General features: G+C 51.0%; 2 protein-coding genes across 3 annotated transcripts in view; one reads left to right on the top strand and one right to left on the bottom strand.

Annotated features, from left to right (window-relative positions):
* Window positions 1–10,752, bottom strand: part of LOC135055935 (protein-glutamine gamma-glutamyltransferase E-like) — a 273,173-nt gene extending 262,421 nt beyond the window's left edge. Inside the window, exon 1 of the mRNA XM_063960536.1 lies at window positions 9,822–10,752. Coding sequence (XP_063816606.1) covers window positions 9,822–10,230 — 409 coding nt within the window. The 5' untranslated portion in view covers window positions 10,231–10,752. The remainder of the gene's footprint in view (window positions 1–9,821) is intronic.
* Window positions 10,753–11,016: 264 nt separating this feature from the next.
* On the top strand, window positions 11,017–23,588 carry LOC135055934 (uncharacterized). 2 transcript variants are annotated; one of them, XR_010243853.1, is made up of 2 exons: window positions 11,017–11,139; window positions 22,898–23,588. XR_010243853.1 is itself a non-coding variant. In XM_063960535.1 (2 exons), the coding sequence occupies exons 1-2, from the start codon at window positions 22,056–22,058 to the stop codon at window positions 23,437–23,439; spliced, it is 1,134 nt and encodes a 377-aa protein (XP_063816605.1). In that variant the 5' UTR covers window positions 20,794–22,055; the 3' UTR covers window positions 23,440–23,588. The 2 variants fall into 2 exon arrangements, 1 of the variants encoding a protein (XP_063816605.1); XM_063960535.1 differs by lacking the exon at window positions 11,017–11,139 and adding an exon at window positions 20,794–22,647.
* Window positions 23,589–23,890: the final 302 nt, after the last annotated feature.

The following is a 23,890-nucleotide window of genomic DNA, read 5'->3' as shown; positions in this document are numbered from 1 at the left end:
GCGGCGCGCACTGCCCCTGTTTTGCATAGAGGGGCAGGGCTCTGATGCCGTTTCTTGCACACAGCACTAAAATGACTAATTACAGCACTGTTGCTAGGTATCCATTTCTCTGGTCCTGAGCAGGTCCCCCTCACCAGATCCTCTCCAGGGGTGAGGCGGTGGACTTAGATGGGGGGGGGCAAAGCATTTTGTCGCACATGGGCCCACCGCTCGCTAGTTCCACCACTGGTCTGGGGTGTATTGTATCTACTTGTATTATTAGGAACTAGAGAGAAATTAATTACGCTATGTGATTTTACTGAGAGAATGTAAAATAGTGTTAGACATGTCCCTGGGTGATGCGAGACACGCCCAAAAGGCGGTGCGAGACACGCCCTAAAGGTGGTGCTAGACACGCCCCTCCAGCAGTGCACCCCCTAACAAAATTTGCTGCGCACACCTATGAATGCGTCCATATGTCTGTCTATACCCCCCCATCTGTCTATGCCAACCGCCTCTGTCCGTCTATGCACCCCCACCCCCCCATCTGTCTATGCACTCCCCCGTCCGTCTATGTCCCCCACCCCCTGTCCATTTGTCTATACCCTGCCCCCATCTATCCATCTGCAGTATGCCCCCATATGGTGTTCTGTCCATCTATGCCCCCAACCCCCATCCATCTATGCCCGGTCCTTCTATGCCCCCATATTGTGCTCTGTCTGTCTATGCACCCCCCCAGGTCTGTCCTCCTATACTTTAATGCTCCTATATGGTGCTCTGTCCGTCTATGCCCCGTCCGTCCATCTATACACTCCATTGTTTGTCTATCCATCTATGCCTCCATGTGGTGCTCTGTCTGTCCATCTATGCCCCCATGTCTTTCCGCCTGTCTGTCTATGCACCATATGGTGCTCTGTTCATCCGACTGTCCCTTGTCGGTCTATCCATCTATACCCCATATGGTGCTCTGTTCATTTATGCTCCCCCGTCCGTCTGTCAGTCTATGACCCTATATGGTGCTCTGTCTGTCCATGCCCCCCATCCATCTGTCCACCTAACTCCCCCTCCCTTTGTCCTGTGCTATAGTCAGGTAGTGTCTCCTGCTTGCTCCTCCCCCTTATACTAACACTCTCTCTCTTGCTCTTTCTTTCTCTCTCAGTCTTTCTTTCTCCCTAGCACTGTCTTTCTCTGACACTGTCTCTCTCTTTCTCTCCCCCCTTAACACTGTCTCTTTCTCTCCCCCCCCCCCCCTCTTTCTCTCCCTGGCACTCTCTCTCTCCCTGACATTCTCTCTCTGACTCTCTCTTTCTCTGTCCCCACCTCTCCTTAACGCTGTCTCTATCTATCTCTCTCTCTCTCTCCCTGGCACTCTCTCTCGACATTCTCTCTTTGACACTGTTGGCGTCTCTCCCTGTCACTGTCTCTCTTTCTTTCTCTCTCTGACACCCTTTCTCTCCCTAAAACTCATTCTCTTTCTCCCCCCTCCCTCCCTGACACACTCTCACTCACTCCCGCTCGCACCCTCCCTCTCTCTTGCTCCTCCCCCATTTCTCTCTCTGACACCCTATCTCTATCTCCCTGATGCCCTCTCTCTCCCACCTCATCCTTTTCTCTCTTTCTACCTGACACCCTCTCTCTCACTCCTCTCATTCATTCATTTTTTCATGAAACCCTCTTTCTCCCTCCTCTCTCTCTTTCTTCCCTTGATGCCATCTTTGTCTCTCACTCCCTCCTGCCCCATTAAGGGGCACTGTTCTGACAATGGCAGGGGGCCCACAATGTTCTAGTTTTGCCCCTGCCAGTAGTTCCTGGATCTGCTCACACTGAACCTACAATGTTGATTTCAGATAGAAGTAAGCAGCCAGCAACATCCAATGCAAAATAGAAAGAGTTTATATACCCCCTCTCCTTCCCCATCTGGAGGTACACAATAGGCCATACTTACCTACATTGTAAGTCTCCTCTCTGGGAGAAGCCCGGAGAGGAGACGCTGCAGGTGTCTTCGGGGACGGGGGGGGGGACGACTGTGACATCACTAAGCCCCGCCCCCCGCATCGGGAAATGCCGCGATTTGCGTCATTTTAACCCCTTTCTCCACCCGATGGACCCGCGGGAGGTTATCTCTCCATCCTGCTCGCATCACTAGGGTGCGAGCAGGATGCGGGAGACCTGCCCACTCTTCCGGGGGTGTGGGGGGCTACCCCAAAAAACGGGAGCCTCCCGCAGCTTCCGGGAGAGTAGGTAAGTATGCAATAGGCCCTTCAGAAATTTCAGCTCCAGGCCCATGTGGACCTTAATCTGGCACTGGTTATTGAGGTTTGGACCTTGGGGATAATTCAGAGTTGATTGCAGCAGCAAAGTTGTGCAAAACCATGTGCACTGCAGGTGTGACAGATATAAAATTTGCAGAGAGCGTTAGATTTGGGTGGGTTATTTTGTTTCTGTGCAGAGTAAATACTGGCTGCTTTATTTTTACACTGCAATTTAGATTTCAGTGTAAAAATACGTATGCGCAGCGGACGCACTGAACATGCGTGACATTGCCCGGTGACAGGGCTACGTTGCGTCCTACGAAAAAAGCGGTCGCAGAGCCGACCGCAAGAAGATTGACAGATAGAAGGCGTTCCTGGGCGGATCTGGACCTTTGGCTGGCAATTTCGGGGAGTGGTAAGGAAAACGCAGGTGTGTCCAGGAAAACGGAGGGCGGATGTCTGACGTCAAAGCCGGCACCAGCATCGCAGAGATCGTCGCACAGGGTAAGTATGTCTAGGGCTAGTCTTGTTTTGCTTTAAAATTTTTTAGCTTAGCAGGGCTGCACAAGCGATCGCAGCCCTGCTAAGCTAAAATACACTCCCCCATAGGTGAGTACTAGTTGATCGCAGCAGCAGCAAAAAGTTGCTGGCTGCGATCAACTCGGAATGACCAACCCAAATCTAACTCTTTCTGCACATGTTATATCTGCCCACCCTGCAGTGCACATAGGCCCTCATTCCGAGTTGTAAGGGGGAGAGACCGACCTGCCTGCGTCCCGCTAATTTGGCTATGACCCCCCCAGGAATAGACGACTCGGAGGCAAGATTTTTGGATGAATAATCTGGTCACAGCTTTATTTTGTTACCTCGTTACCTATGTTGCAGGGCAACAAAAATAAGCAGTGGGCAAGGCAAGCTTTCGTTATCCCCCTGATTATTTCCCGGGGGGTGTGCCCGCCTACCCGGTAGGCGCCACGGCCACACACCCCCTAGGGAACCCGCCCCCCTGTGGCGCATCTCCCGCTCGCTTGGCACGCAGCCCACATGGCCCAACAGTCCCAAGCTGATGCCGAGCGTGCGGTCATTTTCCGAGGGTGAGTCTGCAAACCTCGGCTGGTTCCCCCTTTACCTATGCCTTGCGCGCTGCTTGTTTCCGCCACCCGCTAACTGTGACAACAATTTGACATTCTATGGATTGCCCTTCTGTACATAATACTGCAAAACACACTTCTAATTTAAAGCAAAACACAGCAAAAGTATATATGTATGTATCTATATATATTCTATATATATATATATATATATATATATATATATTTTTTTTACATTTTTATTTTTACACTTCACAACATTAGGGCTGGGTGGGTGGGTGATCGCTGCCCGTGCTGCCGAACAATGGCTCCTGTCCCCCGCCCCCCGGCTTTTAACTCCTTGCCTGCCGCCCCCTCCCTTGTCGCTTCCTACTGGCCGCTTGTTCCCCAGGTGTGAAAGGAGGAGTGCCGGGCATACCTGCCCGTCCCCCCTTTCTCCCGCCGTTGGCCCGCGGGCCGCACGGCGTCCCTCCCCCTTAGCCTGCTCCGGCGCCATTGCCCGACTCCTGCGCTCCTGTAAGGGGAGAGACTGACCTGCCTGCGTCCCGCTAATTTGGCTATGACCCCCCCAGGAATAGACGACTCGGAGGCAAGATTTTTGGATGAATAATCTGGTCACAGCTTTATTTTGTTACCTCGTTACCTATGTTGCAGGGCAACAAAAATAAGCAGTGGGCAAGGCAAGCTTTCGTTATCCCCCTGATTATTTCCCGGGGGGTGTGCCCGCCTACCCGGTAGGCGCCACGGCCACACCCCCCCCTAGGGAACCCGCCCCCCCTGTGGCGCATCTCCCGCTCGCTTGGCACGCAGCCCACATGGCCCAACCGTCCCAAGCTGATGCCGAGCGTGCGGCCATTTTCCGAGGGTGAGTCTGCAAACCTCGGCTGGTTCCCCCTTTACCTTTGCCTTGCGCGCTGCTTGTTTCCGCCACCCGAGGTTCTCTGGCCACCCTGAGAACCGAAGCCCCCAACCCTGCAACTAATGCTAAACCACTGCCTCCAACGCCTCCTGCACTGCGTTGTTAAATAAATCAATGCCTACGTCTGACAGATGCACCCCATCCCTTCTGTACATCCCCTCCCTGTTGCTTGTAATGTCTCCGTGCCGAATTATGCTGCCCCCCAACCCCGTGACCAGCTTACACACTGCCGCGTTCACTTTTTTCCTTGCTCTATCAACACCCGCACCCCTCCAGGCTCCATACCACATCAGCCTGGGGATGATGCTCGACCAAACCAAATTGGCCGCCCTCCAGCGGTCCTTCACCCATGCCAAGTCTACCCCCATGGCCCTAAGAAGGTCGATAGATTTTACCTTGCCTAGGTCGTTGCCCCCTAAGTGCAGCACTATCACATCCGGGCAACCCGCAAACTCCTCCGCGAGCAAAAGAGCCCTTCTTAGCCCATGCCATCTCATTCCCCTCCTCCCGAACCAGAATACCTTCCCGACCTTGGCCGAGAGCCCAAGCTGCTGTCCATAGGGCCTGGCAGCGGCCCTGTTTGCCGCCCAATAAACGTAAGAATGCCCAACAATCCATATACGCCTCCTTCCGTCGCGACCTGTTGGGGGGGGGGGGGGGAGGAGGGAGGGTGAAATACTTATGTTAGTGAGTTTTCAGGTACGCCTCCCCCTATGGGCCTGATATATGTCCTATAGATTTCAGACCGCCACCGTCCTAGATCCTTAATATCCTCTATCGGCTGCCCCTCGGAGGCTGCTGAGGTTGCCGTCCCTATCCTGAATGAGTGCGTGCCAAATTTCCTTGCGTCCCACCCCAGCTTTCTAATGCATTTCTTAAAAACTGCCGTGAACTGGAACTTAGTTAGCGAAGTCCCATCTTCGTGGACTAGGAAATTCTTTCCCACCCTAGGCCTGAAGTCCAGATATTCCCTGACTGCCCTCACTGGGCACACCGCTGCTTTGTGTTGTGCCCTCAAACGAACCAACCTACCCTTGCACCCCTGATCAGTCTTGGACTTCTGTATCTTGCACAGCACCGTGTACTCCGCTATTGTGACATTCCCATTCTGAAGCCCCGAGCTAAGTGCCTGCTTGCTCTTGGCCACCAGCTCGCTCACTCTGAAAGCTCCGCTGAATGCCATGATGAAGGCTGTTCTAAACAACGTAGCCTCGCTCGTGTCCCTGCATACAGAAGGTACCGCGCCCACCAGCCTTTCTAGCCTTTCTATGGTCACTGGCTCTCTACTGTCGGGTTTCCTCCCCTCTGCCCGGGCCCAGCCCTTCAATATCGTGCGCACCACGAAAGCCTTGGTCTCATCCTGGCCGCCCTCCAGCTTTGTAAAAAAGGAAATGCCGGCCAGCGTGGTGCTAACCTTGGCCCTGGAAGCTCGCTCCCTTCTCAACATACCTAGGAATGCCAGTAGCCGCTGTCCTGCGGCCTTACCCTCCTGGCCTGGCGTGCTCCTAAACTGCTGCCACTTCTGCCAGCTGGCCTCGTATGCTTTCCATGTTTTTGTCGCCAGCGATTGCTTGACGAGGTCCCACAGATTGGCTCGACTATCTGCCAAAGAAGGGAGGGGCATGTTAAGCCTGTCGTATGCGCATGCGGCGCTAATCCCCTAAAGGCCTCCCACTTTTGCCTGGACAGTGCATCTGCTAAAACATTCTGCTCCCCGGGTACGTGTTTGGCCCTGAATGTGATATTATGCTGCAGGCAGGCCGCAACCAGCCTCCTCACCAGCCTGATAACTGGTGGGGATGACGCACTCTGACTATTCACAATCTGCACCACCCCCAAGTTGTCGCACCAGAACCGAATGCGCCTGTTGGCCAGCCTGTGACCCCATATGTCCACTGCCACTACTATTGGGAACAATTTCAAAACTGTCAAGTTCTTGGTCAGCCCTGTGTCCGTCCACCGGGCTGGCCACCTCTCTGCGCACTCCCCTTGCAGATAGGCCCCGAAGCCCGTGGCCCCCGCTGCATCGGTGAACAGCTGCAACTCGTGATTGTGTGAAGTTGCTGCTTGCCACAAGCACACTCCGTTGAAGTGTAGGATGAATTCCTCCCATACCCGCAAATCTTCTCTAAGCTCTTTGGAAATGCGGATAAAATGGTGCCTTTTTTTAACGCCTGCCATGGCTTGCTCCAGCCGCCTTTTAAAGATTCTTCCCATGGGAATTACCCGGCACGCAAAATTCAGCCTCCCTAACAAGGCCTGCATCTGAGCCAGAGTAACCTTCTTCGCTTTCGCGCAATGGCTGACTTCCCTACCTAACCTCTCCACCTTATCTGCCGGCAACCTGCATTCTCCTTTTTCGAAATCAATCTCTATGCCCAAGTATGATATTACTACCTTCGGCCCCTCTGTCTTTTCCTGCGCAATGGGAACCCCAAATTCCCTTAGCATGCTCTGGAGCTCCCGCAGCAACCAGTCGCACTGACTCGACTGCGGCGGACCTGCCAGCAAGAAATCGTCCAGATAGTGCGCTATGGCTTTCGCTCCCGTGCGCTCTTCCAGACACCACTACAGAAATGAGCTAAATGCTTCAAAGAACCCGCATGAAATTGCGCATCCCATGGGCAAGCATTTGCCTATGAACCAGTAACCGTCAAAATGGAAACCCATGAGCCTGAAACTTTCGGGGTGTAGGGGTAGGAGCCTAAAAGCGGACTCAATGTCCAGCTTTGCCCTGAGCGCGCCCTTGCCCTGCTTCCTCACCATCTGTACCGCGCTATTAAATGATTGGTACTGAACCGAGCACTGCTCCTTATCCAGCGCATCATTTACTGATGCCCCTTCTGGGTATGACAGGTGCTGGATGAGGTGGTATTTTTCCTGCAATTTCTTGGGGACCAGGCCCAGTGGCGAAATCACCAGCTCTGGTACTGGCGGGGAACTGAATGGCCCCGCCGACCTGCCCAGCACTAGTTCCTTCACGATCTTGTCTTGTACCACCAGCGGCTGTTCCGCGATGGACTTTAAATTTCTGCTATTAACTGTTGGCGGCACATTTCTTGATATCGGAATCTTGAACCCTTCAGCAAACCCTGTCTGCAACAGCTTGGCTTCGTCAGGCTTGGGGTATCCGGACAGCCAGTCCAGGATCCTGCCAAAATTGACCGGGCTAATTGCTTTTGCTAGGTCCCGCTGCAGCGGGTAGCTTCTGTGCGTAACTAGCCCTTTTTTTATTGCAGTTTCTTCCCGCATGATTCGCGTTGCAGAAACTGCAGGCATGTTTAAACTTGCACTGAGCCCGTGTGCATTGTGACTCATTGAATGCCCAGCATTTAAATTCCTGCTTCTGCGTGCTAGGCCTCCCTGCCCCGGGCTTCTGCCCTGACAGGCCTTTCTCCACTGAACTGCTTGCTTGTGTGATAGGTGGAAAAGCGTACCTGTAATCTCTCGCCTGTCCAGTTGCGGCCTCTGTGGTCGTTCGGTTCTTGCTGGTTGCGACGTTGGGCGGAATCTGCGTGGAAAGGCTGCGGAGGACCTGGGCAGAAGGGACGGGGATACCCCAGTATAGACAACACCCCCCTTAAAGGTGAAAGGACCACTACGGTGGGATACAGTAACAAGATTTATTGTAGAAGCGATTAATCCCCATTCAGGGAAAACTAAGTCGGCAGTCAGTAAACCTAGCACATTTCGGTTAAGGTCATCACCATTGCTCACATATGATTCGCTAAGACAATACGAATATAACACAACAATGACACAAATGCATTTCAGAACTTTAGCATCCTAAAAGAACCTTTTAGCAAAGCAAGCTTCACGGATATACCGGCAGTACATTGAACACACCACTAGGTGGCACTAGGACTCAATAAAAGGGTCTCTGACCTAAAGGTCCATATAATCCGGAGAAGTTCATGGGCTGTTGCCCGGTAATGTCACTGGAGGTACATTTATTCCCTGACGGGGCTTGGCTAATCCTGCTCACGGTGTGCAGGGCTATTGTCCATGGGGATGGCAGCCTTTAGAAATACGAGCGACTACCTCCACTGGGAGCAAATTGAACAGGGTCAGTAGTCTCGCTGGGTGCACTCCCTTAAGTATAACATGAGAGGGGATGCAGGTCAATGGTGCTGTTCCTTTAGGGCCGGTCCCGTTTTCCTGGGAGACAGTCACGGGGTAGCTAATAGGTAGCGCTTTAAGCCCACCCGGTCCACGATGTCAGGCCTGTGGTGGCTCAGAGAACTCCCTCCTTAATGGTGCTGCGGTGTGCTGAGGGTGTAAATTATGCGGGAGAGGGAAGCAGTTGCAACCGGCCAGGGCTGGGGTAAGTGCGGCCGACAGTCTCTGTACCCTTGTAAGGTGCTTCACACTGGCAGCGTGGTGGGGGGAGAGGTTACTATAAGTCACTTCTTAAAGTACCTGATTCGGTGACTTCTCTCTGTTCCCTTGATGGTAGTTGCTCCCGGTCAGCGCAGGAACGTCCCCTGCAGTGGCGCTCTATCTGCTCACTCGGCGTCTGGCCCTCCGTCTGTGCGACGATGCTTCTCCTCTCCTGATGCTTCCGCCAGCACTCTCGGCTACCCGGTTTCCTCCTCAGCCGGGCTCTGTAGCGCGCGTCGCTCTTCTCCCGCTCGTCTCTTCACCTCAGCGGCGGGGCGCACAGCCTGCCTCGTCAGCCACGCTCTGCCTCCCGCTCTCCGCCGCCGAGTCTTTTACAGGCTCCGTCACGCCCCCCTGTTCTCCCGCTCGCTGGGCTGCCAATCCCCTTCGGTCTCCAGATCTCTGTCCAGACCGCCCTAGTTGCCTAGCAACCGGGCAGCAGCTGCAATAGTAGGTAAGAGTGTCCCGGATAGACAGATGCTAGGTATCACATTTGCGCTCTGAGCCACTCATCTAAATCCTTGATTTCAAAGTTAATGGGCCTGTCGCCTGCCACATTCCGCCTAAATGCCTCGTCGTACGTGCGCCACACTGAGCCCCCGCACTCCTTGTATGCAGTATAAATAAGACCTGTGTACTTTAGCAAACCCATGGCCGCCTCCGGATGGGTCTCCGTATAACAGCCCGTGTAGGCAAACATGCCGCTCAACCAGTTCTATATTGTCTTGTATGAGTCCGAAGGCTCGCCCCGCTTTGGCGTGGCCTTCTCTTTGTCCCTCAACCCTGCCACTGTGAGCGAGCAAATATCTACGAACGCTCCTCTCACAATTTCCTTCCTAGCCTCCTTTGGCAAGCGCCTGGCCACTGACCCCAACTCGCATCCTACCGACACCCCTTCCTGCAGGAACCCCCCTGTCTTTTTTTTCACGTGGCCCATTTGACTACCTGACGCATCTACCCCTGGGATGCTAGCCTTCTTCTTTTTACTATTTTCCCTCGCTAGCTTCAGCTGCTCTTTTAACACCTTCACTGACTCGTCCTCCTCGGACTCTGAAGAACTACTGTCCTGCGCATTACCCCGCACTGGTGACCTACTCCCGCACACACCTGTAAACCTAACAATAGCATTGCTAACCTCCTGCCCGACCCCCGCATTAACATTCGCAGTATCAACATTGCAATTATTACTGATGTTCTCACCGTCCTTGCGCGAAGAAGAATCGTCTGTCCCGCTGTTGTCGTCTGCTGCGGCTCCTGGATTGCCCTCGCTGGCTGTGCCATGAGGGAGCTGCATTGCTGTCGCCGAAACCACGCTGAACGTAGCACTGGTCGTGCCGTTTAATTCTTGCGCTGGTCCGCTGGGCTTGATGACGAGTGCGGCCGCTGAAGTAGCCGCCAAGGTCGCTGCCTGTCGTGCTGCTGTGGTAGCTGCGCTGGGTGCGGCGCGGGCCGTGTTGCAATTCTCCGGCGGTGCCTGACTAGACTCCGATGGTGCTCCGCCCTGCTGATGCTCCACCCCTCGCGCTGGCTCGCTTCCGGGGTGGTGTAGCCGATTTCCGTGCTGATCGCTCCTGCCGATGCGTAAAAATTGATGAATGTCCCCTCGCATGTCCCTGTGATAGTGCCTCTCGGACCGCTCCTAGCAGCAGCGGCAACCGTGATGCTGCCCGCTGAACTCCTGCGGTGATGTAACTGCATGAAAAGCGGCCCCGGCTGGCGACCTCAGTGCCCTTGCATATCCGTAAGGGGAAGGGCAATGCCGTATGCTCCTGGGAGGGGAGAAAAACTGGGGGGAGCTCTGCTGCTGGTATAGCGACCCGGATGGACGATCCTCTTGCTGCCTCCGCCCCCTGCTATAATAGGTCTCGACCGGCTGCCCTCTGTCCCTTGGTGTAAACGGAGGTGGCTGCCCGGCCTTGCTAAACAGTTGCGTGGAGGCAAGATACACCCACGCCCCCTGCGAGTCCGCGACCGGGTCTTGCTCGCTGCTGCATTCTTCAGACCCGTGTTGCTGCCCCGCTTTGATAGACCCCCCTGCGCACTGGGTATGCTGTGGAGGGGCAGTTGGCCCTGTCTGTGATGCTGGGGAGCTGGGGATAACAGGCTGCTGTTCATTAAAAGTCTCGTCCCCTGCTCCTCCTCCCCTCCCACCCCTGGCACGTCTGCATCCCTAGCACCGGGCCTCCCCTCCGCTATCTCCAAGATGCCACTCACCGATTGCTGCCGCCTGGTGATGCTGGGGGGCTCCCCTGCTCGCCCCTTCCTCCTTGCTGCCTGTGCTCCTTGCTTTAAACTGGACCTCTTCTTCTTTGGGTCCTGCCTCGGCCGTTACTCCCTCCGGCCACCAGGGGGAGCTCCGGCCGGCCGAGCTCCGACTACATGCTGCTGCTGCCTCCCTCGTCTATGGTTCGCTCTGTGCTGCACGTTCTCCTGCCCGGTTGCCTCCTGAAAACGCTGGGGCAGTGCTCTCCTCCTGGCTGCCCTGGCTTGTGGGATACCCTGGGCCTCCATGCACGCGGTAAGGCCCTCCTTTGTCCTCCTCTCAGTCTCCTGCAGCAGCGTGATTGCTGCCCGTGCTGATCGCTGCCCATGCTGCCGAACAATGGCTCCTGTCCCCCGCCCCCCGGCTTTTAACTCCTTGCCTGCCACCCCCTCGCTTGTCGCTTCCTACTGGCCGCTTGCCCCCCAGGTGTGAAAGGAGGAGTACCGGGCATACCTGCCCGTCCCCCCTTTCTCCCGTCGTTGGCCCGCGGGCCGCACGGCGTCCCTCCCCCTTAGCCTGCTCCGGCGCCATTGCCCGACTCCTGCGCTCCTGTTTGCTCGCTAGCTGCTTTTAGCAGCATTGCAAACGCTAGGCCACCGCCCTCTGGGAGTGTATCTTAGCTTAGCAGAATAGCGAATGAAAGATTAGCAGAATTGCTACTAAATTGCAGTTTCTGAGTAGCTCCAGACCTACTCCTAGATTGCGATCAGCTCGGTCCGTTTAGTTCCTGGCTTGACGTCACAAACACGCCCTGCATTCGGCCAGACCCTCCCCGTTTCTCCAGACACTCCCGCGTTTTTCCATGACATGCCTGCGTTTTTTAGCACCCAGAAACGCCCCTTTCCTGTCAATCATTCACCGATCAGCAGTGCGACTGAAAAGCGCCGCGCGAACACCAGCAAATCTACTAAGTTTTGTGTAAAATAACTTAGCGCATGCGCTCTGCGTACCATGCGCATGCACATTTAGCAACAAATCGCAGCATAGCGAAAATCGTCAACGAGCGAACAACTCGGAATGACCACTATTTTGCCCAACTGCTAACAAATTTGCTGCTTCAATCAACTCTGAATTACCCCCTTATTCAGTATGGATTGCAAAATTTGCAAATCACAATCTGGACGATTATCGAATGACTGCGCATGTACAGCATTCGCATTGTGCATGCGCGAGTAATAATAGCGACAGAAAATGCGTACACATCGTGATTGCAATGCAGATGCTGTTTGACTGACTGGAAGCTGACGTTTCTTGGTGAAAGCCTGCCGTATTCTGGATGTGTCTGAAAAAACGCAGGCGTGCCCAGGCCTCTGACATCAACAATGACCATTTCCAGCCTCTTGTGTTGCAAGAATTGTGGATGACTTTGCCTGGCGCAGAGAGGAAAAATCATTGATGTTCTGCGTATGGTTTTGGGATCACCCTGCATAATGCGATGTATTCGCAATTTCTGCAATGGGAGTTTTTTCTCTGTTTCTGGGCGGCAACTAATTGATCGCAGCAATTGCTTTTTAGCAGAAACTTCAATCCTTACTGAACAAGGTCCTAATTCAGATCTGGGCCCTCATTCCGAGTTGTTCGCTCGCAAGCTGCTTTTAGCAGCATTGCACACGCTGAGCCGCCGCCTACTGGGAGTGAATCTTAGCTTAGCAAAATTGCGAATGAAAGATTCTCAAATTTGCGAATAGAAATTTCTAAGCAGTTTCTGAGTAGCTCGACACTTACTCTGCCACTGCGATCAGTTCAGTCAGTTTCGTTCCTGGTTTGACGTCACAAACACACCCAGCGTTCGCCCAGACACTCCCCCGTTTCTCCAGCCACTCCCGCGTTTTTCCAAGAAACGGCAGCGTTTTTTCACACACTCCCATAAAACGGCCAGTTTCCGCCCAGAAACACCCACTTCCTGTCAATCACACTACGATCAGCAGAACGAAGAAAAAACCCTGTAATGGCGTGAGTAAAATACCAAACTTCTTAGCAAATTTACTTGGCGCAGTCGCAGTGCGAACATTGCGCATGCGCAGTTTGCGGAAAATCGCTACGATGCGATGAAAAAGAATGAGCGAACAACTCGGAATGAGGGCCCTGATCGCAGCAGTAAATTTGTTAGCTAATGGGCAAAACCATGTGTACTGCAGGGGGAGGGGGCAGATATAACATGTGCATTTGCTAACAAATTTTCTGCTGCTATCAGATCTGAATTAGGCCCAAGGTCCTTTGTTAGCAAACCCAAAAAGTTAGCAATTGGGCAAAAATAAGATTTTAATTACCTACCAGTAAATCCTTTTCTCGTAGTCTGTAGAGAATACTGGGGTTCCATTTAGTACCATGGGGCTATAGATGGGTCCACTAGGAGCCATGGGCACTTTAAGAATTTTATAGTGTGTGCTGGCTCCTCCCTCTATGCCCCTCCTACCAGACTCAGTCTAGAAACTGTGCCTGAGGAGACGGACATACTTTGAGAGAACGATATAAAGGATAGTGGTGAGATTCCGAACCAGCACACACAAATCAGAGGAAAGCTATGCTAACCCAACTTTAAACAGGAACAGCAACAGCTGAAAAAATAATACTTAACAGAGCAGGAAGAATGAAGCACCGGGCGGGCACCCAGTATCCTCTAAGGACTACGAGAAAAGGATTTACTGGTAGGTAAGTAAAATCCTATTTTTTCTTACGTCCTAGAGGATACTGGGGTTCCATTTAGTACCATGGGGATGTACCAAAGCTCCCAAACCGTGTGGAAGAGTGCTGAGGTTCCTGCAGAACTGATTGACCAAACTGAAGGTCCTCAGAGGCCAAAGTATCAAACTTTTAGAACTTACCAAATGTGTTTGAACCAGACCAAGTAGCTGCTCAGCAGAGCTGTAAAGCCGAGACACCCCGGGAAGCTGCCCAGGAAGAACCCACCGACCTAGTAGAGTGGGCCTATACAGATTTTGGAACCGGCAAACCTGCCGTGGAATAAGCATGTTAGATAGTGAGCCTGATCTAGCATGCAATGGACTGCTTTGAAGCAGGGCACCCAATTTTATTGGGATCATAAAGAACAAACAGTAAGTCCGATCTTCTGTGATGAGTTGTCCGCTTTACATACACCTTCAAAGCCCTCACAACATCCTAAGATTTACCAGAGGTAGCAGAGGTGTCGGTGACAACCGGAACCACAATAGGTTGGTTGATGTGAAATGCAGACACCACCTTAGGAAGAAATTGCTGACGAGTTCAGAGTTCAGCTCTGTCCTCATGGAAAATTAAATAGGGGCTTTTGTGAGACAAAGACCCCAGCTCCGACACACGTCTTGCTGATGCCAAGGCCAACAGTGTGACGGTCTTCCATGTAAGATATTTTACGTCACCTCCTGTAACGGTTCAAACCAGTCCGATTGGAAGAACTGCAGCACCAAATTGAGATCCCAAGGTGCCGTGGGAGACACAAAGGGAGGTTGGATGTGCAGAACACCTTTCAAGAACTTCTGGACCTGAGGGAGAGAAGCCAATTATTTTTGAAAGAAAATGGACAGGGCCGAAATATGAACTTTTATGGAGCCCAGACGTAGGCCCACATCCACACCTGCCTGCAGAAAAAGCAGGAAATGTCCCAGATGAAATTCCACCGCAGATTAATTTGTGCACTCACACCAAGAGACGTATTTCTTCCAAATACAGTGGTAATGTTTAGACGTAACCCCCTTCCTGGCTTGGCTCATAGTCGGGATAACCTTGTGAGGGATCCCTCTTCTGGATAGAATCAGCCATTCAACTTCCATGCCGTCAAACGTAGCCACGGTAAGTCTTGATAGATGAACGGGCCCTGTTGCAGAAGATCCTCGCGAAGAGGTAGAGGCCGGAGCAATGAGTATTGCTTGAACCTTTTCCCTATTTATTATTTTCAGAATCCTTGGGATCAGAGGTAGTGGAGAAAACATGTACACCTTCTGATAGACCCATGGTGTTGTCAGAGCATCTACCGCCACTGCCTGTGGGTCTCTCGACCTGCAACAAAACTGCTTGAGCTTCTTGTTGAGACGAGAGGCCATCATGTAAATTTCTGGATAACCCCATCGACTTGTCTAGCACCTGAACACTTCCGGGTGAAGGCCCCAACCCCCTCGTTTTCAAAATGTTGATTGGAAGGATGACTTCCTGACTTGACGATCTTCCCTGAAACTGCACCCCCTGAGTGACTGCTCCCCAACCTCTGAGGCTTGCATCTGTGGTTAACAGAATCCAATTCTGAATTCTGAACCTCCGACCCTCGACGAGGTGAGAAGTCTGTAGCCACCACAGAAGGGAGATCCTGGCTTTTGGCGAAAGACGGATCCTCTAGCTGGTGCATGTGAAGATGCGATCCAGGCCATTTGTCCAACAGATCGAGCTGGAAGGGTCTTGCGTGAAACCTTCCATATTGAAGCTCCTTATAAGAGGCCACCATTTTCCCCAGAAGGCGAATGCATAGATGCACTGATATCCGGTTTGGCTTCATGACATCCCGAACCATCGACTGGATTACCAATGCCTTTTCGTACGGAAGGAACACCTTCTGCAACTCCAGTCCAGTATCATTCCCAGGAATGGAAGCCTCCGTGTTGCCTCTAGGTAAGATTTCTGAAGGTTCAATATCCACCAGTGATCCTGGAGAAGTTTGGTTGAGAGACCAATGCTATCCAGCAACCTCTCACTGGATGGTGCCTTTATCAGACGATCATCCAGGTACGGAATTATATTCACTCCCTGTTTGCGAAGTAGAAACATCATCTCTGCCATCACTTTGGTGAACACCCTCGGTGCCGTGGAGAGACCAAATGGCAGGGCCTGAAACTGGTAGTGACAGTCCTGCAGTGCAAACAGTAGATAAGCCTGATGAGGCGGCCAGATCGGAATGTGAAGGTACGCATCCTTGATATCCAGAGACACTAGGAATTAGCCCTCCTCCAGACCAGAGATCACCGCTCTCAGAGACTCTTAAGTACGGGTTCAAGGACTTAAGGTTCAGATTTGGCCTTACCGAACCATCCGGTTTCAGTACTACAAACAAGTTGGTATAGTACCCCTTGTTTTGCAGACGAGGTGGAACTGGAACAATGGCTTGCGTCTGTACCAGTTTTTGGATGGCATGCTGTAAAGTTATACTTGCCTCTTGTGAAACTGGTAAGCCTGATTTGAAGAATCTGTGAGGTGGAAGCTCTTGGAACTTCAGTCTGTAGCCCTGGGAAATCTATGGGGGATCTATGACCCAGTGATGCCGGCATTAACCTGAGCAGATGTGACTGATGAATTTTAGTTGGGCTCCCACCTGACATCCTTCCAGGCATCTCGGTCCACTGTCATGCTGAAGGCTTTGAGGGAGCAGAGCCTGAGTTCTGTTCCTGAGCACCTGCTATTGCTGGTTTGCGTGGTTTACCTCTTGTGCCACTGGGGGCCGTACGCCACTGGAGGCCGTAGAAGCACCTCTGGATTTGCCCTTAAACTTGGCCGTCCGAAAGGACTGTAAATTTAAAGCTTAATGAGCTTTCCTGGCTGGGGAGCTGAGGAAGGAAGATACGTAGACTTACGCGCAGTAGATTTGGAGATCCATTTGTCTAGTTCATCTCCAAACAAGGCCTCTCCTGTGAATGGTAGGCCTTCCACGTCTTTCCTGGAGTCCGCATCAGTAATACACTGGTGTAGCCACAAGTCTCTGCGTCAGGGCCGTTTCTAGACAATTTGGCTCCCAGTGCGAGATTTCAAAATGCGCCCCCCCCCCTATTGCTCAAAAAAAAAATGTGTGCCCCCCCCCCCCCATATAGCCATAAAAAGAAAAAGCATGCGCGCGCCGTAGGCGCGCGCGCTCCCGACAAGGGTGTGTGGCCTGATTAAAATGGGCGTGGTCTCATTAAAGTGGGCATGGCCTCATCTGATATCATCACACCCACCACAGGGGGGAAAAGATAAAAATAAAAAAGTCCCCTTTTTACACATTACAGCAGGCAAGTGTCCCCATATTACACAGCGCGGCAGGCAGGTGTCCCCATTTTACACAGTACGGAAGGCAGGTATCCCCATTTTACACAGTACGGTAGGCAGGTATCCCCATTTTACACAGTACGCAGGCAGGTGCCCCCATTTTACAAAGTGCAGCAGGCAGGTATCCCCATTTTACACAGTGCGGCAGGCAGGTATCCCCATTTTACACAGCGCGGCAGGCAGATATCCCCATTTTACACAGTACGCAGGCAGGTATCCCCATTTTACACAGCACGGCAGGCAGATATCCCCATTTTACACAGCACGGCAGGCAGATATCCCCATTTTACACAGCACGGCAGGCAGATATCCCCATTTTACACAGCACGGCAGGCAGATATCCCCATTTTACACAGCACGGCAGGCAGATATCCCCATTTTACACAGCACGGCAGGCAGGTATCCCCATTTTACACAGCGCGGCAGGCAGATATCCCCATTTTACACAGTACGCAGGCAGATGCCCCCATATTACACAGTACGCAGGCAGATGCCCCCATATTACACAGTACGCAGGCAGATGCCCCCATATTACACAGTACGCAGGCAGATGCCCCCATATTACACAGTACGCAGGCAGATGCCCCCATATTACACAGTGCGGCAGGCAGGTATCCCCATAGGCAGGTGTCCCCATTTTACACAGTGCGGCAGGCAGGTATCCCCATGGTTGGTTCTATATCGGAGGGGCTGAAGGGACCTTGTGACGTATTGAGGGGAGGAGCTACGTCACCAGGGGGAGGAGCTACGGGCAAACAGGGTACCCGAAAAGTACCCTCGCGGGCTTCGGGCACGGTGGCTCGCTCCGCTCCGCTTCGCTCACCACCTAATTACTAAAGGTAATAGTTGGTGGCGTGGATAGTAGAGGAAGTATCCCGCTGGCCTAGCTCCTCCCCCTTGCGTCGTAACTCCTCCCCCTTACGGAAAAGGTCCCTTAGCCCACTTGATTCTAGCATCTACCGTATCCCCATAGGCAGGTGTCCCCATTTTACACAGTGCGGCAGCGGCAGGCAGGTTTCAAGTTGAGGGGAAGGAAGGGGGAGAGGGGGGGAGAGAGAGAGAATACTTACGTCTTCCCGCTCTTCGGTCCCGCCGCCTCACGTCCCTCGCGCCGGCCGCCTCCTCCTTCATGCTGATCTCCTTCTCGCCTCTCCCGAGCGCTCCTGCTCGAGGGGCGGAGTTTCGCGGAATGACGCGTTTGCGTCGTGACGTCACGACGCAACGCGTCATTCCGCGAAACTCCGCCCCCCGAGCAGGAGCGCTCGGGAGAGGCGAGAAGGAGTAACAAAGTGCCGCGGCGGGCGCCCCGTGCGGTTGCACGGCTCGCCCGCCGCTAGAAACGGCACTGCTCTGCGTGCTGACACTGCCATAGCAGTGGTGCATGCATTAAGCAAGCCTATCTCTTTTATGGTTTCCACCATAAAGTTCGCAGAGTCCTGTATATGCTACAGGAGTAAAACAACATCCTCCCTAGACAAGGAATCTAACCCCTCAATTAGGTTACCTGACCATTTAGCAATGGCTTTTGTGATCCACGCACATGCAATAGTGGGTTTCTGGGCCACCCCAGCAGCTGTGTACAATGATTTGAGTGTATTCTCAATTTTACACACTAATCTGCATAGGAGAAAACCCCTTGCAAATAAAGAGGGGCGCTGTCTGCACCAATCAATGGAGACCACATCAATAATCAATAAAAATTCCATATGATTTATTTAAAAAAAAAGCTCAATTCTCACATATATATGCTGCAGCACAAAAAAAATTATAATATTCAATCAAACAACCATGATTAGATGAACAACAGATCAATTCATGAACTTATATATTCCCCCCAATCTACAGACCATCATTACTATAGGTCATAATCAATCAATTAAAACTTGATATGTGGATATTTTCTACTAACGTCCACTAGGTTGTATAACTGAAGTGGTATGGGCTGATCTTCAAACACTAGGTGTTCATATGTCCCCAGAATTGCGTGGGATCTTTCCTAGAGATGTGTGCACACACTGCTTTATATAATTAGATGTTAACATGCATGTTTATATCACCTCCAGATGATTTCAGCTTTTGTATTGATCCATGATTCAACTCCCTCTGCTGGTGCTTATTCCGTTTTATTGCAGACTATCTGGAGTATGAATTCTATTCACAGGCATCCACAGTGCTCCGGCTCCCTCTGCTGGTGGTTAGCCATAATTGCAGGTACACTGACGATTATGCCATGGATCTTAGACTGGATTCCAAATCGAAATAGATGGAGGTGATGCAGCCTGACTCAATCAACTCGAAAACGCGTTTCTCCGTCTTCTAGTACCTCAGCGGCTTCCTCAGTTCGAAATTTTACGATCAGCCGTGTCTTTGAGGGAGGCTGCACAAGGGACAGGCAATACAATTTTTCGTGACAGCCTAGAGACTGATGCGTCCACTATCGGTGGATTTTCCCATTTTTTCCTATCCTCCAGAGGAAAAGGAAAAGATGAGAGCAACCTTTAAGGGATTTGAAATTTCTTATCAGGATTAACCCACGGTTTTTCAAACAGGGTATTCAATTCCTTTGACACAGGAAAAGTGACTGAGGACTTCTTTTTTACATTAAAATAAGATTCCTCACACCCCTCTGACACCTTATCAGGAATTTGCAGAACATCTCTGATAGCCTCTATAAGAGCCTCTATTCCCTGTGACAGAGCAGCATCCCCCCCCCCCCCCCCCCAAATCCACCTCACCCTCCTCCATGCCTGACCCATCAGCGTCAGAGTCAGACTGGAGGATATGGGCCAGAGATCGTTTTTGCGGACAAATGGGAGGGGATAGAGACGCTGGTTTGGGGACTGAGTCTCTGTTCATAAACTCATCCTCAGTCTGTCTTAATTGTTGCGTCTCTTTCTCATTGTGGGACAATTTCGTAGAAATATTGGAGCTCATTCCTTTAAGGTAATTAACCCACTCCGGTTCAGCCCCACTATTCTGGGAAGGTGCACTGCCCTGAGTACCCAGTAGTGAGCCCCCTGTTGAAGAGGAACACTCCGCTGTACAAGAAACACACTCTTTGCCTGACATAATGTAAATGTCACAGCACACACACAGGAAAAGGTTAAGCACAATTAACCCTCAAAGAGCCCTTCAGGTAGACACAGAGTTATTTGGAGCCAGCCCCCACCGCGCCCTTATCGCTAATGCCAAGCTTAGCTGGGTCACAGACTAAGTACCCTGATAGGGGACTTAATGGGCTAATAATCGCTCCCCCCCGCTATGACCCCCTGAGGTAAACTGGAGTCACTCCGGAGGAGCAGCGCATCCCTGTCAGTCAGCATCTGTGTCCACTGCAGAGGGAATTTGGCGCTGGTGAGCTGCTGGATCCGCTCATAGTGAAGGCCCCGCCCCCTCAACGGTGCTCGGTCTTCCCGCTTTTTTATACTGGCTGAGGTAATCTGGTGCTTAAAATGGAGAGAAAACCGTTTTAAGGCTGTTTTAGCCAGTGTGGGTACTGTGTACAGTGTACCGAGACGCAGCTGTGTACTGTGTCTGGATCACCGCTAAATCACCGGTCAAGACAGTAAGTCCGGAGTCCTGACATTTGACCCCCGATATGATCCCCCCGCTAGCAAGACAGGGGTACCCCGCACTTTACAGAAGGACTTATAATACTCTCCTACCGTACTGCTATCTTCATCTTCCCACTCATACATAGTGGAATTTTTTAAGAGCTCTAAACACATGTAATACCAGTATAAAACATTATCCACTCACTAGAGAGGTGGGACGCCACCCTCAGAGTGGACATATTTCAGACTCTCATACCGATTTCTTGCAGATTTTCATACCTACTCTGAGTTAAACGCATTGTGATACTTTCTGTCCCCTTTGTTCCCCCCCCCCCCCTCCTTTTTTTCAATTCCTTTATGTTTTGTGTTAAGGGAAATGCATCTTTTTTGCTTATGTAAATTATCCTGTAGAACAGATGTTCATCTTTAACTGTTATTTTATTACTGTTTTTTTTTATATGTACCAGCCAGTGTGAATTTAATGTGAATTTTTGTGCAATAAACTACCAGTTTTCTTCAGTTTCTCTTTTTTCCTTAATGCTTTATGAACAATATCCATGTACAAGACTTATAAGTGAATACTTGTGAACAAAATGCCAAAAATGAAGCATTAGAGGCAGATCCATGATTAGGGGTGGGCGAATTGTGTCGGTGCGCAAGACAAAGGCCCTAGAAGGTAGCACCTTTGTTGTCCATGGCAACTATATTTGCTATGCAGGTAGGGGCGTAACTCCCAGAAGCAATGGCGACACCTCCCTTCAGGCTCCAAGCCCTGAAGGGGCATCTGCAATTCTGCATATACAGCAGCACCTGTGTGGCTCACAGCTGGATCAAAGTGTGACCGCTGCTCTTCCAGTGGAACTCTACGGCACACCCACTGCTGTAGAGTTTGTCAGCTCTGTCCCAGGAGCCCTGCTACCACCTGCAATAGGGGACAGGATGGCCCCTGCCTGGTACCACTCAGCCTGCAGCAAGCGACGGTGCACCCACTGCTGCTGGACTGTGAGATGGGACCTGCCAGTGAACACTGATTCTGCATGCTGCAAATGGCTGAATCTCGTGAATCTGACTCTGACCCAGGGCCGGATTAAGCCTTCGGGGTGACCGGGACACTTTAGACAGGGAGGCCCGATGGAGGGGGCTATATATAAGATTGTGCATAACTCCCAACATGACCCACTCCAGGAGGGACAAAATGCTCTCTACCTGGACTTCCCTCTTAATATATGATTGTAGACACCTGTGTTGAACTAATTTATACCCCTTTCACATCGCAAAAATAACCCGGTATATTGCCGAGTTTGAGCCGTGTCAACCCGGTTTGAGGTGCAGTGTGAAAGTGCCATTATGAATTTACTGTGTCAAACAACCCGGTATTTCAACCCGTGTAAAAAGAAGGATCCTACACGGTTCAGAACCGGTTCATTTGGCAGTGTGAAAGCCTCAGACCCGCTATATTCAACCCGGTAATCTTAAAAAGGAGGTGATAGGTTGTCTCCCTGCATGATGTCACCTGTCTTAACCCGGAAATAAACAGGCAACACGCTTTAAACAGTGTGTTTTTATTTATACTGCATTCACAGTGCTGCATTGCTACAGTGCTTGGAGAATATGGCAAACTGGAGTGAGGATGAGGTTAGGGAGCTGTTACGGATAAGAGGGGAGTCGGAAATCACCCACCAAATGACAGGGACTGTTAAGGATGCAATCACGTACAAAAACATAACGAAGATGCTTGCAGCCTCTGGATTCCACCGTACCTCCCAGCAGGTAATCAATAAACTAAAGGCCCTTAAAAGGAATTTCCATAAGGTCCACGACCACAACAGAAACAGAAGTGGTGCTGCCCGTATGGAGTGGCAATATTATGAGCAGTGTGCCACCATATTTGGCCACACAGCACTTGCAACACCGGTTAGCTTATCCTCCAGCATAGCAGCAGCAGAAACAAGACAGGCCTGTGCTGCTTCCACCTGCAGCGTACAGGACCCAGACACCCGATCACAGGACCCAGACACCCGATCACCACCACCACCATCTCCACTACTCGTACTGGATGATACGCAACCGATGCCAACCACTATGCCTGACCCAGTTGTACAGGAGCCCAGCAGGACTGAAACCACTGATGCGCCAGAAGACACAGAGGCTGGGCCAAGTCAAATGGCCCCAATTGCACAAACGCAGCCTTTGCGTGGAAACAGTAAGTACAACAATCCTAAAAGCATAATAACTAACATTAACAATTAACGTAAACTAAACACAAACTAACAACTCTAAACATTAACGTCATTAAATCTTAACAATAAATGCATACAATTAAAAATGATAAATGTTGCAGAGTATATGCAGTGTGTAGGTGGAAGGAGGCCACAAACACGTTTGCGAACACTGCTATTTTATATAAGCTCTTTGCAAATTCCAATAACATATTATTTGATTTGTGTCTGCAGTATATACTGTTCCGCCAAGGAGGCGCCGCCCAAACAAAACGGAGCAAGCTGCAAGAATTATGACCACTGTCCTGGTGAAGAAATTAGAGCAGATGGACGCTGCCATGGCTGATCGAGAAGATGCACGTCTCGAGCGATTTTTGCAGGCAGAGCAAGACATGAACAACACATTTATGATGCAGCTGATCTCTATGCAGGAAACCTATAATAGGGATGCAAGAGAACGTCAGAGAGAAATGCAGGAATTTCAAATGTCCATATTTGACCGAATGTTCCAATGCATTGAAGGGCTGCACACAGTGCCACCAAACTACCCTCAACCGTATACCCAATATTACCCTGTACCCCCCTACTATGATCATACCCCACCTCAACCAACGCCACACCATACCCATCCTCGACATAACCAACCCCAACAAACCCCACCTCCACTAACTCCAACTCACTATACCCATCCTCGACATACACAACCTCAACACACCCAATCACCTTCTGAAATGGAGACAACTACAGAGTCTCCTGTTTATCGTAATTTATCTTAAATGGTTATTGTTTTTAAAAAAAGTTGGTTTTAAAATCATAGGAGTGTTTTTCCTACACTATTACTGGTTGGACTTTTATTACTGTAAAGATTTCACTACTTTATTTACCAAAGTTTTATACAAATTAAAATTCTAAGGTCTCTGATCTTTTGTTAGTCTTTGGACTTGTCCTATTTTTACTTACAAACAAAATGCATGATACATCCATTTCAAATTGGATATTGATGTTGTACATTTGTTATCGACACAGTAGCAGAACGTCAACTAAACAGGTTTATTTTTTGTAGCAACAACAATTTACTGAATATACAAACTGAAAAAAAATAACGGAGTAATGAGGGAAGGTTGGCCATTATAGCAGACCTCATCTGTTCTGCACTTCCAGAATGGTCGCCCAGATAGGCCTCACAATCAAGTGCAGGGTACGCAGCAGAGGCCTGCACTGTCCACT

The sequence above is a fragment of the Pseudophryne corroboree genome, chromosome 3 (genome assembly GCF_028390025.1).
Source record: "Pseudophryne corroboree isolate aPseCor3 chromosome 3, aPseCor3.hap2, whole genome shotgun sequence".
Classification (NCBI taxonomy): domain Eukaryota; kingdom Metazoa; phylum Chordata; class Amphibia; order Anura; family Myobatrachidae; genus Pseudophryne; species Pseudophryne corroboree.
The sequence above is the reverse complement of the archived record's forward strand: the minus strand, read 5'-3'. Positions and strand labels throughout refer to the sequence as shown.

Excerpts from the sequence above, each read along its gene's own strand:
- LOC135055934 (XM_063960535.1), top strand. The coding sequence starts at position 22,056 with ATGGCAAACTGGAGTGAGGATGAGGTTAGGGAGCTGTTACGGATAAGA. Across the intron at positions 22,648-22,897 it reads GCAGCCTTTGCGTGGAAACA|TATATACTGTTCCGCCAAGG; the intron begins GTAAGTACAACA and ends TTGTGTCTGCAG.